Consider the following 16782-nt stretch of genomic DNA (forward strand, 5'->3'; position numbering starts at 1 on the left):
TTTTCGATCATTACTTTTTGATATGAGTTAAGTTTAAATTTTTGGGACAGAACATTTCAAATTCGGTAAGAGATAAATCCATGAGATTTTGAGGATAGATTCTTCATGGTATTGTTGATTGAATAAAACAAAAAATTCTGAAAATATCAATTTCTGAGAAAGTTATTCAATTTACTAAAAATGACCAAAAATAACTTTAAGTTGAGTCATTTTTTGGTAAATTGAATAACTTTCTCAAAAATTGATATTTTCAAAAAATATTGTTTTATTCAATCAACAATACCATGAAGAATTTATCCTTCAAATCTCATGGATTTATCTCACCAAATTTGAAATGTTCTGTCCCCAAAAATTCAAACTAGGCGCTCATATCTCAAAAAGTAATGATCGGAAAAAATGTTTTCCTGAGAAAACTTTTTCATTTTGATAGCTTTATAATATACAAATCGGAAAACTTTGGAAAATATCACCAGTAGAAAGTTTGTTTTTAGCCTTTGCAGAGCCTTAAGAATGAGCCATATCAAGTAATCGACTTCATTCATTTAATCAATACAATGCAATGAGACCAAGACACAATTGGAGTGCAAAATTCCTCTTTCCCTAATTTTTCATAATTGAAAACCAGTTCCTTATTCAAGTATTCACAACTAAGACAATTAAGTTTTTATAAAACTTATGAAAGTGCAAATAAGAGATTTCAAATAAAAGAGAGAAACAATTTTTGGGTTTTTGCAATCAGTGCAATGAAGCTACTGTACAATATTGTACAACACATATCAAGTTTAACATGACCTATCAAGTTTCTAAAGCATTGTTTGGCCTGGTGCTAATAAAATAAAATTTCATAAATAATAAATTTCATTGTGCTGTTTGGAGAAAAATTACACTTTCTTTATTTTGTTCAATTCGTAGACAACATATTTTTTTCCATTTCCATTGGGCAAAAAAATGAAAAATCTGAAATTATTGCATGTTTTTGGAACAGTATTTTCCCGATTGGAAGAAGCTAACAAAATGGGATTTCTTTATGAAAATACTAATAAGTCTAAAGAACTTAATCTCAACTCCATTAATTCTGTTTCAATTATGTAATAAGAATCAATTATTATCCATCATTGATTGTATTGAGAAAAACATCCTTCATCCAATAGTTTTCTCCAGAAACAAAAATTAATCTCATTATAGTTTTCATATCATCACAAAAACAAGAATTCTGACATACAGTAAAAATAATAATAAATATTATTTACATAAATATGCATTGAGTAAAGGCGGGCTATTAATATTTCATCAGCATGGATCGAGAATCTACTTATTACTACATCATACTGGGAAATAAATCTGAATTTCGTACATGAATAGCAAGGTACAGTGAGCACAAACAAATGTTGGGAAATATGTGAGGTAGAATGGATAATTTATATAATATGTACACTCATTATTCAAGAAATTATTATCAGTGCTGTTTCTGATTGCTACATGTACACAACTTGGGTCCCATAATCAGGATGTCAACTAGGAATATAGAGGAGAAGTAGTAGTTCAAAGGCAGTAATAAAAAAGAGAATCTGGACAAAGGTTTTAGAAATCATAAATAGGTAATCAAATAATACGGTCATGGTCATTCAAAAGGATAGTTCTGGAATAAAGATAAACTAGGTGATAAGATGGTAATATACATTTTCCAATCAACGCGCTCATATAGAACAACTCTGATGGCATTGAATGCTAAGGAAATAATTGAATTAACGATTTTTCCTGAGAGCTTTTTCTTAATTTGACTCCAAATTTCGAAATCGTTTGTCATTTTTTAGAACTCATCTCTTTAAAAGGCTTCCATACAAAGTTAATTTTATTTCAATACAAAGAATCCCATTGTATTGATTCAATAAATGTTCAATATAGCATGACTATTTTACATAAAAATAAGCCTCATATTGACAATGAATTTTCCCAAAAATTACCGAGTTCAAGTTATTAAAGCAAGTTTTGTTTTAATGAGTTGAATTATTAGCGGTTATTTTTTGTCCTTTTCTATATGTTTTGTTGAAATTTTGTCCTATATGGATGCTTTAAGCAGTTTCCTGTCATCTTCCTAGAAGAGGAAAATAATTGAACATATTAGAGAATGGAAATCCAAATATATCACTTATTCAACACACTAATTCCCAGACAATACTTGGATACAGTGATCGATCGAATTCATATTATAAATAAATACATATATTTGAATAAGGGTGTCATCATATTGAATGCAAGTGCACATCAGATCATGCATGAGCCGAAAAATAAAATTTGAAAAGTGCCATTGAAACACGTTGTGACTTGCATGATGTAGCTGTTTACACTAAACGCAACCAGCTAGTGCAAGCGTTCAGTGTGAATGTTCCTATTGCTCTTTCCAGATTTTGTTTCTTATCTGCACGCTTGGTCATACATAACCAAGATTGCACATACGCATTCAATGTGATCATACCCTTATGTAAACATAAATTGAGTGCAATGGATTAAGGAAGCGTATAAAAACGTTGGATGTTATCCCAGAAAATTTTCCTGAGCATTCAATGGATACAGAGAAGGTGATTATTATGAGGAGAATCTAGGAAATCTGCAAAAATAAACAAGGAAACACAAAATTCACGGTGAAATGTTGGGAGGTGTGATAGAATTGAATAGGTTGGAAATGATAAAATGTATGAAGGAAGTTTGCTTACCGGAGATCAGTAGAGATTACCACAGGTGAATTGAAGATGGAAGGAGAGAGTCTCGGGATCTGAGGAAGATAAGAAGAGGCAGGTGTTGGTCTTCAGGTTGGTCTGCTTCTCAAGGTTGGATCGGACATTTCAAAATAAAGGCTCAAAACAAGTTGAAAACAAAACTGAAAGATGAGTGCTGTTCCACACACACCAAAAGGAGCCAAGGATCGTCTTCGTGGGTAGGATCTGGAACCTGGAATCCTGGATGGCAAGGATTCTGGAACGGCTCGGCACATTCTTAACAATACCATTACAATCCTTCACATAAAAATATGCAACATTACACTGCTTAACACATACTACATAATCTGTGATGAATAAGTTATTCTTGAATATCATTCAAGATGTTCATTTGAATTGTTTCATTTTGTTATTGAACTTCAACTCGTTTTAAAACGAACTTCAACTATAGTCTGATTCTTAGATGAGAACGTTTTCAATCTTTAGACCATAAATCAGTCATGATAAAAGTTTTTTGCTGATATTATTAAATTAATGTTGAGGATTTTGTTCAACATCACAAAATGGTGTGAACTTAACTAAAAGCTTTCCATAATGGGACGTTCCAATCATTTATTTTATACCCCAACACATATAATTTATAGTGGGGTGTATATTTATTCATTGAAGTTATCATTTTTTCATTGTTGAGACACCGCTGATTTATGTAGTTGCATTACAATACTATATTATCAATATTCTAATGTTGCATTCAATCTTCATTGTAACTAATAAGTTTTCATAATATGTGAAATTTGTTGCATAATTAGCTGTTGTACTGTAATTTATTGTGGATTCGTGTGTGAACCGGAATGTATTGTGGCTTACTTGAATAAATAAAATTTGAATTTGAAGAAGTTCGAGATTTGAATGCAACATTTCTGATTTTTGTGGAATTAAATGATGGAATAAATTTTGAGCATGTTCAGATATTCCATTCTTGAGCAATTTGATTGTTATCTATTTTGCCACTTCAGTATAGATTGAAAACACAATCCATAAATCATCAGTGCACCTCAATGTATTTTTTCTCTATTCCACATTAGACATAAACATCTTCATAATTTTCAGTTTTCTAGACATTTTGTTTTACTTAACCAGCGTGAAATGCAATCTACTTTTAAATACTGCCATGGGTTTCCAAAAGTCTCCTTTGATATATTTCATTATTATAAAGTGCATGAGATTAGAACGAGGGACTCATCTTTTCGAAACTCTAAATCCTTTGTATATCATGATAATTTGCTTAACATTTTGCATTATTTCGTACAAGTAATACCTATAGGAGCCAATTGAATTGCTCAATTTAAAACATTTGATATCTGGAATTAACATTCAGAACTAGGTCTGCATCTAAAGCTAATATTAGAGCAACTTCTAATTGAGCTGTTTTCAAGTAAGGTGAAATGAATTACAGTAAAATACAAGTATCAATTTACATCTTCTAAATGATATTTTACAGATATTTTGTAGTCGCTGATATCAAAATTGATACATTAATTCACAGCTTAATAATCTACTTTTCTCTAGATTTTTGAAATTGAATGATTGAATATTCTATAAATTAGAGAATGTAATCCAAGCTTGTAATTTGAAGGTAGAAGAAATAATAATTATAATGTAACTTATATTCAAATCATCACTCATATGCTTGAAAACAACTACACTAGATGTAAAATCACTCGAGGATCATAAACTAAATCAAAAACAGAAATATTTCCCAACATTTATTACAAAATTCAAACACAATACAATACCGTACTTGAAAGAAAATGAGTAACTTGAAATTTCAATTTTAAGTTTGTTTGAGTAACAATCATAAGATATAAGAATTATATATAGCTTGTGGAATAGCTACTAGGAGAAATACATAGTATTTATACCAATAGAGTGTGAAAATATTTGAAAAATAGATGTCACTGCGCTGTCAAGAAAAAAATAAAATAAACTTATCACCCCTACGCTAATATTACTGTTTATGGGGAGGAGTAAAAATGTACATATATTATTTTTATACTGACGAAAATGCAAATTTTAAAGACTTGAAAAGAGAGTCAATATATGAAAATCTTATAATAACAAATACGAAAAATGATATAAAGTAAATAATCAGAAATGACAAATAATCAAATCAGAATTAAAAGCATACATAAATAATTTACATTGATAGAAACTGAATGAATAACATTTCAAGTAATAACACTATATATCATAAGAATGTTACATCCTTCGCAGAAAATTATAACGGTATAAAGAATGTATAATACAGAAATAATAATTTTACAATTTCAAATGGAACAAAAGAGAAAATAAATCGATGATATGAGTATAAATTAATATAGATACTTAAAAGAACAGTATAATTCTTGTCATTCTATATTTCCTAATCAGAATACCTAAATAATCATCCCTTAATACAACCCTTCCAACTCCGACTAAAACAAGTCCAATTTTTTACTTGACAGTTGAAACTAAATTACAATAAGCAACAGTAGCTTTTCGCTCATCTTGTGATACTAACTTTCTTTATCATCGATTCTTCAACCAAAATTACAATATTATAGACTAGTTGAATTAATGTAGTAAGTAATAATTACAAGGTAAAATGTAATTAAACCATAAATGTAATGCTAAACCGTATCTAGACATCCCTTAATGGATTGATTGATGAGAAAAGATGGCATGGATATTGTATTACTTAATAATAAAAAGTTAATGAGAAACGTTTTTGATAAAAGATAAAAAAATACATAAAATTATTTAGTGTATTAAATTTACATTTAGAACTTGGAGGAATAATATTATTATGATGAGTATTCACAAATCTATAATTAAGAATCTTATTGAGAGGGCTAAGAAAATAGTTATCATGAAACACATAATCAACTCAGCTCTCAATTAATTTATATGTGTTGAAATTTAGAGAATATTTACGCCAGTACGCCTCCATCTTATTTTGTATTGTCGATTTTGAGAATTTGAATACCGATCATTCGTATGATAATAATATTAATATATGGTTCGGTTCTGTAAAGGTTGCTTCTGGATTATAGAAACTTCAAACTATAAATTAGTTGAACTGGCATTCTCAATAAGTGGAGAATAGTATTATTCTGATAATACACATTATTATAACTGGATTATTCGATATCAGGAGGATTTAGAGAAAAGTTATCAAGGTAGTACACATTCCACACAACTCTTAATGACTATTTTCGATATTGTTTAGGATTTACAAAATATAGTGGTTAATGTCAATTAATATTCATAATAAATATAATTTAGAGAACGATTCTTTTGTACGACATAAGTTTGGTGTTTTTAAAATATTGCGTGAGACGAAACCTTGAAATGAGTAGATCTGACTATTCATACTTTTGAGAAAAATTGGATAACACTTATTATGGTAATATATTATAACTAGAGTTTAGAGAACGATTCTTATGTATTATATTGGTTGGTGTTTGAAATATTGCGTGAAACGAAACCTTAAAATGAGTAGATCTGACTATTCATACTTTCGAGAAAAATTGGATAACACTTATCATGATAATACATTATAACTAGAATTTAGAGACCGATTCTTATGTATGATATTGGTTGGTGTTGAAAAGTTTGTGTGGAAGAAACTAAAGCTAAAAATGAGTAGATCCGACTATTCATACTCTTGACGTGTTTGGATAAAAGTTATCATGATAATACAATTGGAGCTTGAAGTGTGATAATACAGTTCGGCGTTGAAAAGGTTGTTGGCTAGAGATTACATGATATTAGTATGGTTGGAATTTGCGGTCTTTGGAGAACTTGGAGTCGGTGGCCGGCGACCTTGAAGGGCCACCACCGCCCCCGGGACTGCGCATGCGCTGTCCGAAGGAGCGAGAACGATGCACTCCGGTGGTCTGGATGGGAGGCGAGTGGTTGGAGATGCCACCCAACAGGTCAGTGAGCCCGCCTCCGAGGGCAGATGCCAAGGTGCTGAGAGCGCCATGTTTAGCCAAGAGCTGCGCTATCGGAATGGTGCTGTTGAGGGAATTGCCGCCTCCACCGCTACCACCGCCTCCGCTGCCGCCTTCCTGATCGCTGCCTCCGCCTGCCCCCCCGTCGGCGTTCTGGCCCTCAAGATTGGCCTTTTGCAGTTCCACACTGTGAAGGAGCGCAGTGGGAAAACCACGAGGTCAGAGAGAGACAAGGTCTAGGATGAGTGTGTGAGAGACCATCGCCATTGTTCGACAAAACCGGTGAGAGGTGATGCCCACATAAGCTAAAGGCTTGTGCGTGGGTAAAGAGAAATATAATAATTGGAGACTATTTTTTTGCTGAGGGTGATGTCCACATGAGCTCCAGACTTGTGCGTTGTTCATGGGAAGTAAAATGATCAGAGACTATTTTTTTTGCTGAGGGTGATGCCCACAGGAGCTCCAGGCTTGTGCGTGGGTAATGAGAAATATAATGATTAGAGACTATTTTTTTGTTGAGTGTGATGCCCACATGAGCTCCAGGCTTGTGCGTGGGTAATGGGAAGGATGATCGATTTTTTCCAAGGGTAATGCACACAAGGTTGTTCGTGGGTGATGATTAAGACTATTTTTTTTTTTGCTGAGGGTGATGAAATAATAGATGATGTTCAGCGAAGTCGGTTTGCCAAGTGCAACTTATTATTCGCCTCAAAGGCTCAAGTAAAGCACATTCAATATGGATAATTTCGGAAGTTTCCTGAATTCATAAACGGTGAAAATCGAAAAATGAAAGTAAAAATGGTTCATTAAAAAGTTATAAGAACTGAAGGTTCTAGGTAATTCTTATATTATTATGTAGTGAGATACAGTAAAAGCCAACATAGTTCTTATTAGTCAAGGAAATGAGATCACATTCCAAAATTTTATGAGAGATTCTCCTAAAAGATCTATGAAGCCTTGTTGAATAAATTGAATTTGAAATTCAAATACCTGTACTGTAATTACAGTATTGAAAGCATTTAACATGGACACCCAAAATCTAGAAACCATTGCTTTATCAATTTTTTGCCGAGGGTGATAATTATGATAATTTTTTATTTTGTTGGGACATTTTAGAGATTTTTGAGTAGGTCGAGGCGATGGTCAACAGGCTAAACTAGGATATGAATAGGTAGAACTTAAAATAAATCATATGCAAATTGGAATGGATAGGATACTTTCAGATTTGTTTGAAATGTTATGTTTAGTTTTCAGGAACGGTCAATAGACAGGAGCGAGTGATATTTTTGTAGGGATTATCAATTAAATTTAGCCTGCTCTTCGTAAGCAAAATGAAACTCCATTGGAAGACGTTTTCGGTCATTGAATAAAATAACATTTATTAGAATTAATATTATATCTGATATTCTAATGATGAGAAGAATTTGAAAAATGAATTATATAGATCACTCAAATTTATTATTCGACATCAATCTTCAAGTATTTATTCCTTCTCAGTTCAATAATTCAATAATATTATAACATTTCAAACAACATTTTCATCTCATCTTAATAATTTTATATTAAAATTTGAAAGACTACATGACGAGTTTAAAATATTAATTTTATGAACTCAAAAGTTACTTAAAAAACTCCTTGATCAGCACTGTAGTCAGCCTATAGGCTGGTTAGTCCTGAATGTTCAACCCAACTCATTAAGAATTGAATTTTATTTAGTAAAAAACGTAGGAAATAATATTATTCACAGAATTATTTATGCAGTTTCAATACTGTATCAATTGAAAATTTTACAAATACTTTTGACGATTCCAAGAATTAAAATTAATTCATTACTTGATCAAGTCTAATACTGAGGTAATAGAGTTGAAAAAGTCAAGCCTATCATTCAATCAATTAATTAGTTGGTAAATGGAATATTGTTATCATAATTAAATTATTAGTCCAGGCGCTGGCTTACATTGAGCATACATGAGAGAGGCAGAGAATTTGACTTCGGATTATTGTTAGGGGATCTTTAGTGTATATGAAACTCGATGTCGTCACGTCCCAGGGTGGTCGACAGCTTGGGGGGGAGGGGGGTAAGTTGTAGAAAACGCGCGTTTATAAAATCGCCTGTCCTGCAGTTACTATTCATAGTACAGCTTTTAATTTTTTCTCAATATCATGTACACATAACTGGCTTTCAATGTGGTCCTCTACATTTTTGCGATAAACCGCATAGTTTTTCCGTAAAAAAATAAAATATCTCGAAAAATGTATTTTTTTATTATGGACTTTTTGTTATTTCTTGAATATTCAAGTAATTAGCCGACTTAGAGGAAAAGGCTCCCAATAAACGTTGTAGGCCGTTTCTTGCTGAATCCAATGATATATATGGTTTGGGGGTTACGATCATAGATGCGGCGGTGGGAGGGGGATAAGTAGCACTGTTACGCTGCGGCGCGGTCCTACCCCATGATTAATGCGCGTAATGGCCTGTCCATCGCATCGCTCCTACTAGTCTATGCATTCAAATTATGTATTTCAGGAACGCTATCTTATGTATTTTCGGTCGCTGAACACGATTTTTCAACTCTCAAGCCTTAATAATTGATAATTCTCATCATAATATACTAATTATGGTCAAAATTACAAACTTCATCTCATTCTGCAAGGAAACTAGGAAATGACTGTTTGAAATAACAAATCTTGGGTTTCAAGAAATATATTAGGATAGAATAAAGATAATATTTATATATGTTTATATATGTTTATATATGTTTATGTTCTATTGTTTTTATCTCAAATTGCTTTATTGTGATGCGCTGCAGGCTAATATTATATTATTAATTGCACACTGGCCACGCTTACTTGATATAGTGGTCAGTTAATTTCCAAGAAATATTTGTGGAATTTCTTAGTTCTTCATGGTGGAAATGGAATTCATCATTCATTTATTATCATAATGATTATGTTTAGTATGACAATGTTAATCTTTCGTGAATCTTCAGTTTGTCGTGAACTTTTGAGAAATTATATCCAATTTAATAACAGATATGTGTCAAATCAAAATGAAATGAAAATTTAAATATTCATTCATATTATTTCTAACAGTATTATTATAATGATATTTCACTAACTTTTGATTGATTCATCCATTATGGTATTCCCGTTCAGACTGTTTTGAAATGGTAACAAGTTATTCAGTATCAAAATTTGGGATTCGAATAGTTTTGGGCCATGCCTGTTATTCTTTCCCAAACATATTTATATGATTTGTAATTTCATCCACAAATGAATGTATGTATTATGGATTATTCATTTATAGATTCTTGGATGTCACATTAATAAATCTCTGCCACAGATTTAGAAATCAAGTCTCGATGGTTTGGAGAGCATATTATTGAAGTGATTCTTTTACTCTGCTGCTTCTAATATGTTCACTACCTTTGTTTTATTTTAGACCATAGACATGAAAAGCTATGTCCACCTGTATCACTCCATCTTTATTGAGAATTTTCATAACTCTTCTCATCACAAAGTTTCCATAATCTTGCAGCGTATTGAAGTTTTGAAAAGTGAAGTAAGAGTTGAATTCAGGAGAGCCATGTCATCATTATGCGAATTTGTCAACGATATTTAGGGATTTAGTCAAATCCACAACTAGTTTCACTTACAATTTCATGGGCCAAGTGAGATTAAGAGTTTTTTTTTCAAATATCCATCAGATGTTGACAGAGATTGCGGTTATTGTAAAAATGCATGCTGCACTAAAACTTCAATGCTGAATTATCTTTAAACAGCTACCTAGTTAAAATACAGAGATCAGATCTTTTTGTTCTAGAATTAACTAAGACTAGGATTTTTGTTTGATTGCATCGTGGAGAATGAAAGAACTCTGTTTCTTTTTATAGGTGAGAATACACTTTTACAATTTGCCACAACTATGTTCCGATAAAAATCGTTGGAGACCGAATAACTATTTCTTTCTATACGTTCAAAAGAGAATCACACACTTCTTCACTTGCTTCCAGACCATTGATAACATTATGCAGATTCTATTGTCCATCAGAGTCTTGAAGAAAAATGTTATGTTCTCTTGAGAAGATTATGCTTCTGGAAATCATTCTCATCTCTCATTATTCTTGTTTTACTTCATTAGATGACTTTCTTCACAATCTCCAGTGATATCCATAATGATGTCAACATACTTGAACAGAATATCTTTGATGGAAGATTTATTTATATAGTAGCAACCATTTTAGGAAAGCCTTTGAAGAACTAGCTATTCCAATCACTCAGTTTTGAATGATCGAATGAGGGTTTTCTCCAAAGCATGATCGGTTGTCACATTTATTAATTTTTCAGAGAGTCAATGTATTGACTGTATAGAGTAAATGTTTCCTTATTGGAAATTATTTTCTACTTCTATGGGTATTTTTTTATACTTTCTAGATATAACACAGACTTTATAACATAGTTTGTGTGATTGAATGAAAAAAGTATGAGATCTTTTCTCGTACAGTTTCTATGTGCAATACCAGAGTCCTTCCTTATGAGCATGAATACAATTTAAGATGATTTAAACTATGTTACAATAATCAGTCATAAATTTCAAGTAGTCATTGATTTTGATTCTAATAGAACTCCACAAATAACACCTGACTTCTTTCAAATATACTTTGACAATCTCTCATATTTGAACCGTTCATGAGTCCTTGTAGTTGTTTCATTGAATTGATTGCTTTCTCTCACACCTTAATTATACTGATCTCCTCTCAATAGATTTCCAACAGTATTCTCTCCAAATATTTCAAATTCAACAAAGATATCTCTCATTCCACTTTCATTCAAGTACCACCCCAAGACAATCAGTCAAACTCAGCCAGATGAAAAGTATCTATTCGTAGATATAAGTTACAGAAATCAGTTGATAAAGCTGCGTTTACACCAAAGTTATTAACAAAATGTTAATAACTTAATTTTTATAGATTCTATTAGATTGAACGGAACTTGGCAAACACATATGTCCATCATGTGTATGATAAGTTATGTTCAATCTAATAGTATCTATAAAGATTAAGTTATATTAACATCTCCTTAATAACTTTGGTGTAAACGCAGCTTTAGAGTTGTATTTCCTTTGTAATCAAATATTTAGTCATATCACATGGGAGTAATTGGCATTATTTGTGATTCAACTGTAAATTTATATTAAGAAAATATTTTACTCCTGTTACACGGTGCTCTATATGGGGTAGCCTATATTATTCGTTTAACTTACTCCATTACTTGACTTTCGCAATTACAAAGTGATCATTGAACTAAATCGAATAATTATTCTCTCTTAATGGAATATCAGTTTTTTATCGACTGAGAAACACATATAGGATTCCTAACAGGATGGTTTATCATTACAATGTAATCATAAATAATGATAATGAGATGAAGTTTGTAATTTTGACCATAATTAGTATATTATGATGAGAATTATCAATTATTAAGGCTTGAGAGTTGAAAAATCGTGTTCAGCGACCGAAAATACATAAGATAGCGTTCCTGAAATACATAATTTGAATGCATAGACTAGTAGGAGCGATGCAATAGACAGGCCATTACGCGCATTAATCATGCGGTAGGACCGCGCCGCAGCGTAACAGTGCTACTTATCCCCCTCCCACCGCCGCATCTATGATCGTAACCCCCAAACCATATATATCATTGGATTCAGCAAGAAACGGCCTACAACGTTTATAGGCTTTTCCTCTAAGTCGGCTAATTACTTGAATATTCAAGAAATAACAAAAAGTCCATAATAAAAAAATACATTTTTCGAGATATTTTATTTTTTTACGGAAAAACTATGTGGTTTATCGCAAAAATGTAGAGGACCACATTGAAAGCCAGTTATGTGTACATGATATTGAGAAAAAATTAAAAGCTGTACTATGAATAGTAACTGCAGGACAGGCGATTTTATAAACGCGCGTTTTTTACAACTTACCCCCCTCCCCCCCAAGCTGTCGACCACCCTGGGACGTGACGACATCGAGTTTCATATACACTAAAGATCCCCTAACAATAATCCGAAGTCAAATTCTCTGCCTCTCTCATGTATGCTCAATGTAAGCCAGCGCCTGGACTATATATATAACTAATTCTTACTATTATAATTCAACAAATAAGTTATGACAGAATATAATTAAAGTTGTAGGATAATAATTTTTCATTGAAAAACAATATCAGTGAATTAAAGCTTGGATATTCATACACATTTGACCACTTACAACTTTTCGGGGTTCACTCGTGATTCATGATAAGGTAATAATGAGGACACTTGAAATTTGAAGCAGGAACTATAATATGATTGGAATAATCAAGGAATACGAGTGTGAATGGAGGAATCAGAGTTTAAAGGCCTGGGAAACTGGTAAACTGATAAGGTTAACCAAGGCATGAGTGAAGGAATAAATTAGTCGATAGTTTGGATGTTGAAAAACTTCAGGACGGTTGGGTGCAATAGGACGTCAGTGGTTGATTATGCTATGCTATGATTGTTGATTAAACTATGCTATGATTGTTGAATAACGTCAGGAAGGTTGGGTAAATTGAGGACTACATTGGGACAGAATAAGAGTGACAAAAACACGTTAAATGTGGACTAAGTGGATAGGTACACTTGGGTGGTGCAAGACTTGATGGGTGATGGAACAAAACATACGTTGATAAAATGATAACCAAAAATATTGTTTAACAATACATAAACTAGAATAGAAAGGATTACAGAGGCTGGAATAAAAAGGAATACATTGAGTGGAATTAAAGGGAATATCAACCAATAGCTGAATTGGAGAAATGGAATTGGACACATTGTGAGGATTTTGAAAGTGAAGGGAGAAATAATGATCCGTTTTGAACAATTTTCGACGACACTGCAGTCTAATTTTTTAATATTACTTATTAAAACCAGTACTCACATGTGGAGAGCTTTCGGATTTTCAAAAAGTAGACTGTAGTGTCGTCGAAAATAGTTCAAAACGGATTATTAACTTGCAATATGGTGAAATAGATGAGAGAAATAATGGTTTCCGGAGAAGCAAAGATTATGGACATAACATGTTATCTAGGATTATGGACAAGACAAAGGTGGTAGAGGAACCTCTGGGAAAATGTGGAGAACAGATAACACAAAACATAAAGATGACTAGTTTGCAGATTTTGTACTCCAATCACTCCAAATACAGAACACAATTAGAAACAGTGGGGACAATCATGGTAGGGGATCATAGGACAGACATTTGGCAAGGTTTGGTTATAACAGCTAGTAGACCCTGCTTGATTTTCTTCCAATTTTGAAAAATGGTAGCATTAATAATGGGGCGTAGGAGAAAGTGGGTCAAGATTGATGATGATACCTAAGGTACCCGATCCGATTTTTGAATCAAGGTGTGTCCGATAACCAAGTGTTTGTGAATTGTATTCATTTTGAGAGAGATAGAAAGAGAGAGACTTACCTCATGTTGATGAGGTACTGAGCGAGAGCGACAGAGTCCGGTGTTCCAGTGATGGTGATAGTACGATCGGTGGCATTTCCATCTCTCTCTTCGCAGTTGCTGATACGAATCATGGCACCGCTGATTTGTCTGCATTACCAAACAGAACAAATGTCAATCATTAGAAACATTACTTTCTTATAGTACAAATTATAATAGTCTAGAATTAAAAAGTAAAATCGTATGGAGTTTTTGTGGGAAGTCCCTTACCTAAAGGTCTCAAAATATAATTTGAAAACAATAATTAAAAAAATAATAATAATTATAATAATAATAATAATATAATTTAAAAATAATGTAAATATATATAGAAACCTGGCCTGAAAATATAATATGAGCCATCGACTGTCCATACTTCAGCCAGGACACTATTTATTCATTTATCTATAAATATAATGTGCATATCAGATAACGAGGGAGTGACCTGGCTGAAAACTTTTGCTAGTACCTGGGTTCGAACCCGTGACCTTTAATCTGCGTTTACACCAATGTTATTAACAGAATGTTGATAACTTAATCCTTATAGATTCTATTAGATTGAACGGAACCTGACAAACACATATGCTAATCATGTGTATGATAAGTTATGTTCAATCTAATAGAATCTTTAAGGACAGAGAAATAAACATTTTGTTAATAACTTTGGTGTAAACGCAGCTTTAGGCTGATATACACGCACTATATCTATTACTCGCACTCTATCACTCTGTAATGGAATTATCGCATTACGTAGAAAAATAGTGTCAAGAAATAACAGAAAGTAACTTAATTCAAGAATTGTGTGGAACAAAGACATTAAATTATAATATGTATTGATAGTTAGTATACATCTAGGGACTATAACACAACTTTTACTTTTCTTGCAATTATCGCCAAAACAAAGATAGATTCAAGATTCATTTTACTCTCCATATCAGGCTACAAAACCAATACATAGCTTTATTATGAAAATATAAATTGGGTCAAACATTGAAAATTAAGTTGAAATTCAGATAAGTTTCTGTCATTTATCGGTTTCTAAAGCTGCCTGACCAAGTAAAAGTTGTCACGCAGCACGCAGATTTCAAACAAGACAATCTGTTATTTTTTGCTGAAGTGATGCCCACATGAGCTCTAGGCTTGTGCGGGGGTATTGAAGCTGAAAGATGAATGGACCTGCAGTTCTAGGTGGGTTCCAAACCACCGGAAAGCGATTTACAACTCATGAATCAAATTCAGAGTATATATATATATATATATATATATATATATATATATATATATATATATATATATATATATATATATAAGGTTTTTTAAACTGTTGCATTTTAAGAATAATAAAAAAGGAAAAAGAGTCTCCTAACTACAATATTACCGTAAAAATCAGACTATAGAATAATTATTCATCATAAATCAGTTGTCGAGTGGATTATTAATTGCTTGCAATAACGCAAAAAATTTATCTAAATTTGGGAGAGGAATAGCACAAGGTTACCTTATTTTTCCTCTCCCTATCATTTTATTATTTGTACTTATTTAATAATTGAATAAATGTAAAATGAATTAATATCCCAATGTAATTTGGTAAAAAAATCAGCTTTCGTGTGGCCTTTTAATTGCAAGCAATGAGCCATGCAATATTAATAACTCGAAGTAGCTTATTATTTTCTCCCGACTTTTCTCTGCTTTCAAATCGGTAAGCTTTTAATGATAGTAGAATAGTTGTTTACAACGAATTGTTAGCATTCTAATGCTAATAAATTATAATTAATATTAACAATTATTATCAATACAACATTCCAAACAGCCATTAGTTGTGTACACACCGATATCTCGCCGTCACGTCAGGAAAGGACATAATTCACTCCGATGGAGACTGTGGTTTGTAACTGCGCGAGGTCTACTGTTCATAGAACTACTAGTGATAATAGAATAGGAGATGTGAGTGGTTACCTGATTTCGGCGATCTTGGTGCCTCCCTTGCCGATGATGCAGCCAATGAGGTCGTTGGGCACGGTCATCTCATGCGTCTGCTGATTGGTGTTCTGCTGGTTGCGGAATGCGGTGTTCGAACGCAGTTGGCTGCCGGCCAGAGCTGCAAGGGCTGCTACAAACACACAACACACTTGTTCTAACAACCAAATTCCAAACATTTGCAACATTACACTTCATGCAACTTAGCAACAGAGTATCACAACTTGAAAAAAATTAGCTGCCAGGTCCGCTATAACACTCAAACGTTTTGTCGTTTGGCGTTTATGTCGCAATTTTAACTGTTAACTCAAGCCGTTTACTGTCGATTACTGTCAATTTTTACTGTTTTGTTGAGGTGAGAGTGTATGAACGGCGCAGTAAGAGAGACTACCAGCGTCACATAGCTGCATGGGAAAGAACTACGTGAACTATCGGCTTGAGATAACAGTAAAAGTTGCGACATAAACCACTACCTCCGTAAACAAAGCCGTAGTGCATTCGTGTGACGTCAGCACAGGTAGGGCTCCTACACCAATAGAAACACTAGCTGATATAGATCAGCTGGAATCAACGAATTTTTAT

General features: G+C 32.7%; 1 protein-coding gene across 16 annotated transcripts in view; it reads right to left on the reverse strand.

Moving 5' to 3' along the window:
• LOC111064145 (poly(rC)-binding protein 3) overlaps positions 1 to 16782 on the reverse strand; it is a 228161-nt gene that overhangs the window by 10788 nt on the left and 200591 nt on the right. For 12 of the 16 annotated variants that reach the window (XM_039434077.1, XM_039434075.1, XM_039434069.1 and 9 more), the window contains 3 exons: positions 16180 to 16333; positions 14206 to 14334; positions 4471 to 6899 (listed from right to left, as the gene is read on the reverse strand). In XM_039434077.1, the coding sequence (XP_039290011.1) occupies positions 6527 to 6899; positions 14206 to 14334; positions 16180 to 16333 (656 nt within the window). In that variant the 3' untranslated portion in view covers positions 4471 to 6526. Of the gene's footprint in view, positions 1 to 4470; positions 6900 to 14205; positions 14335 to 16179; positions 16334 to 16782 lie in introns of those variants that run through there. The other 4 variants (XM_039434085.1, XM_039434084.1, XM_039434082.1 and 1 more) reach the window with 1 other exon arrangement.

The sequence above is a fragment of the Nilaparvata lugens genome, chromosome 8 (genome assembly GCF_014356525.2).
Source record: "Nilaparvata lugens isolate BPH chromosome 8, ASM1435652v1, whole genome shotgun sequence".
Lineage (NCBI taxonomy): Eukaryota > Metazoa > Arthropoda > Insecta > Hemiptera > Delphacidae > Nilaparvata > Nilaparvata lugens.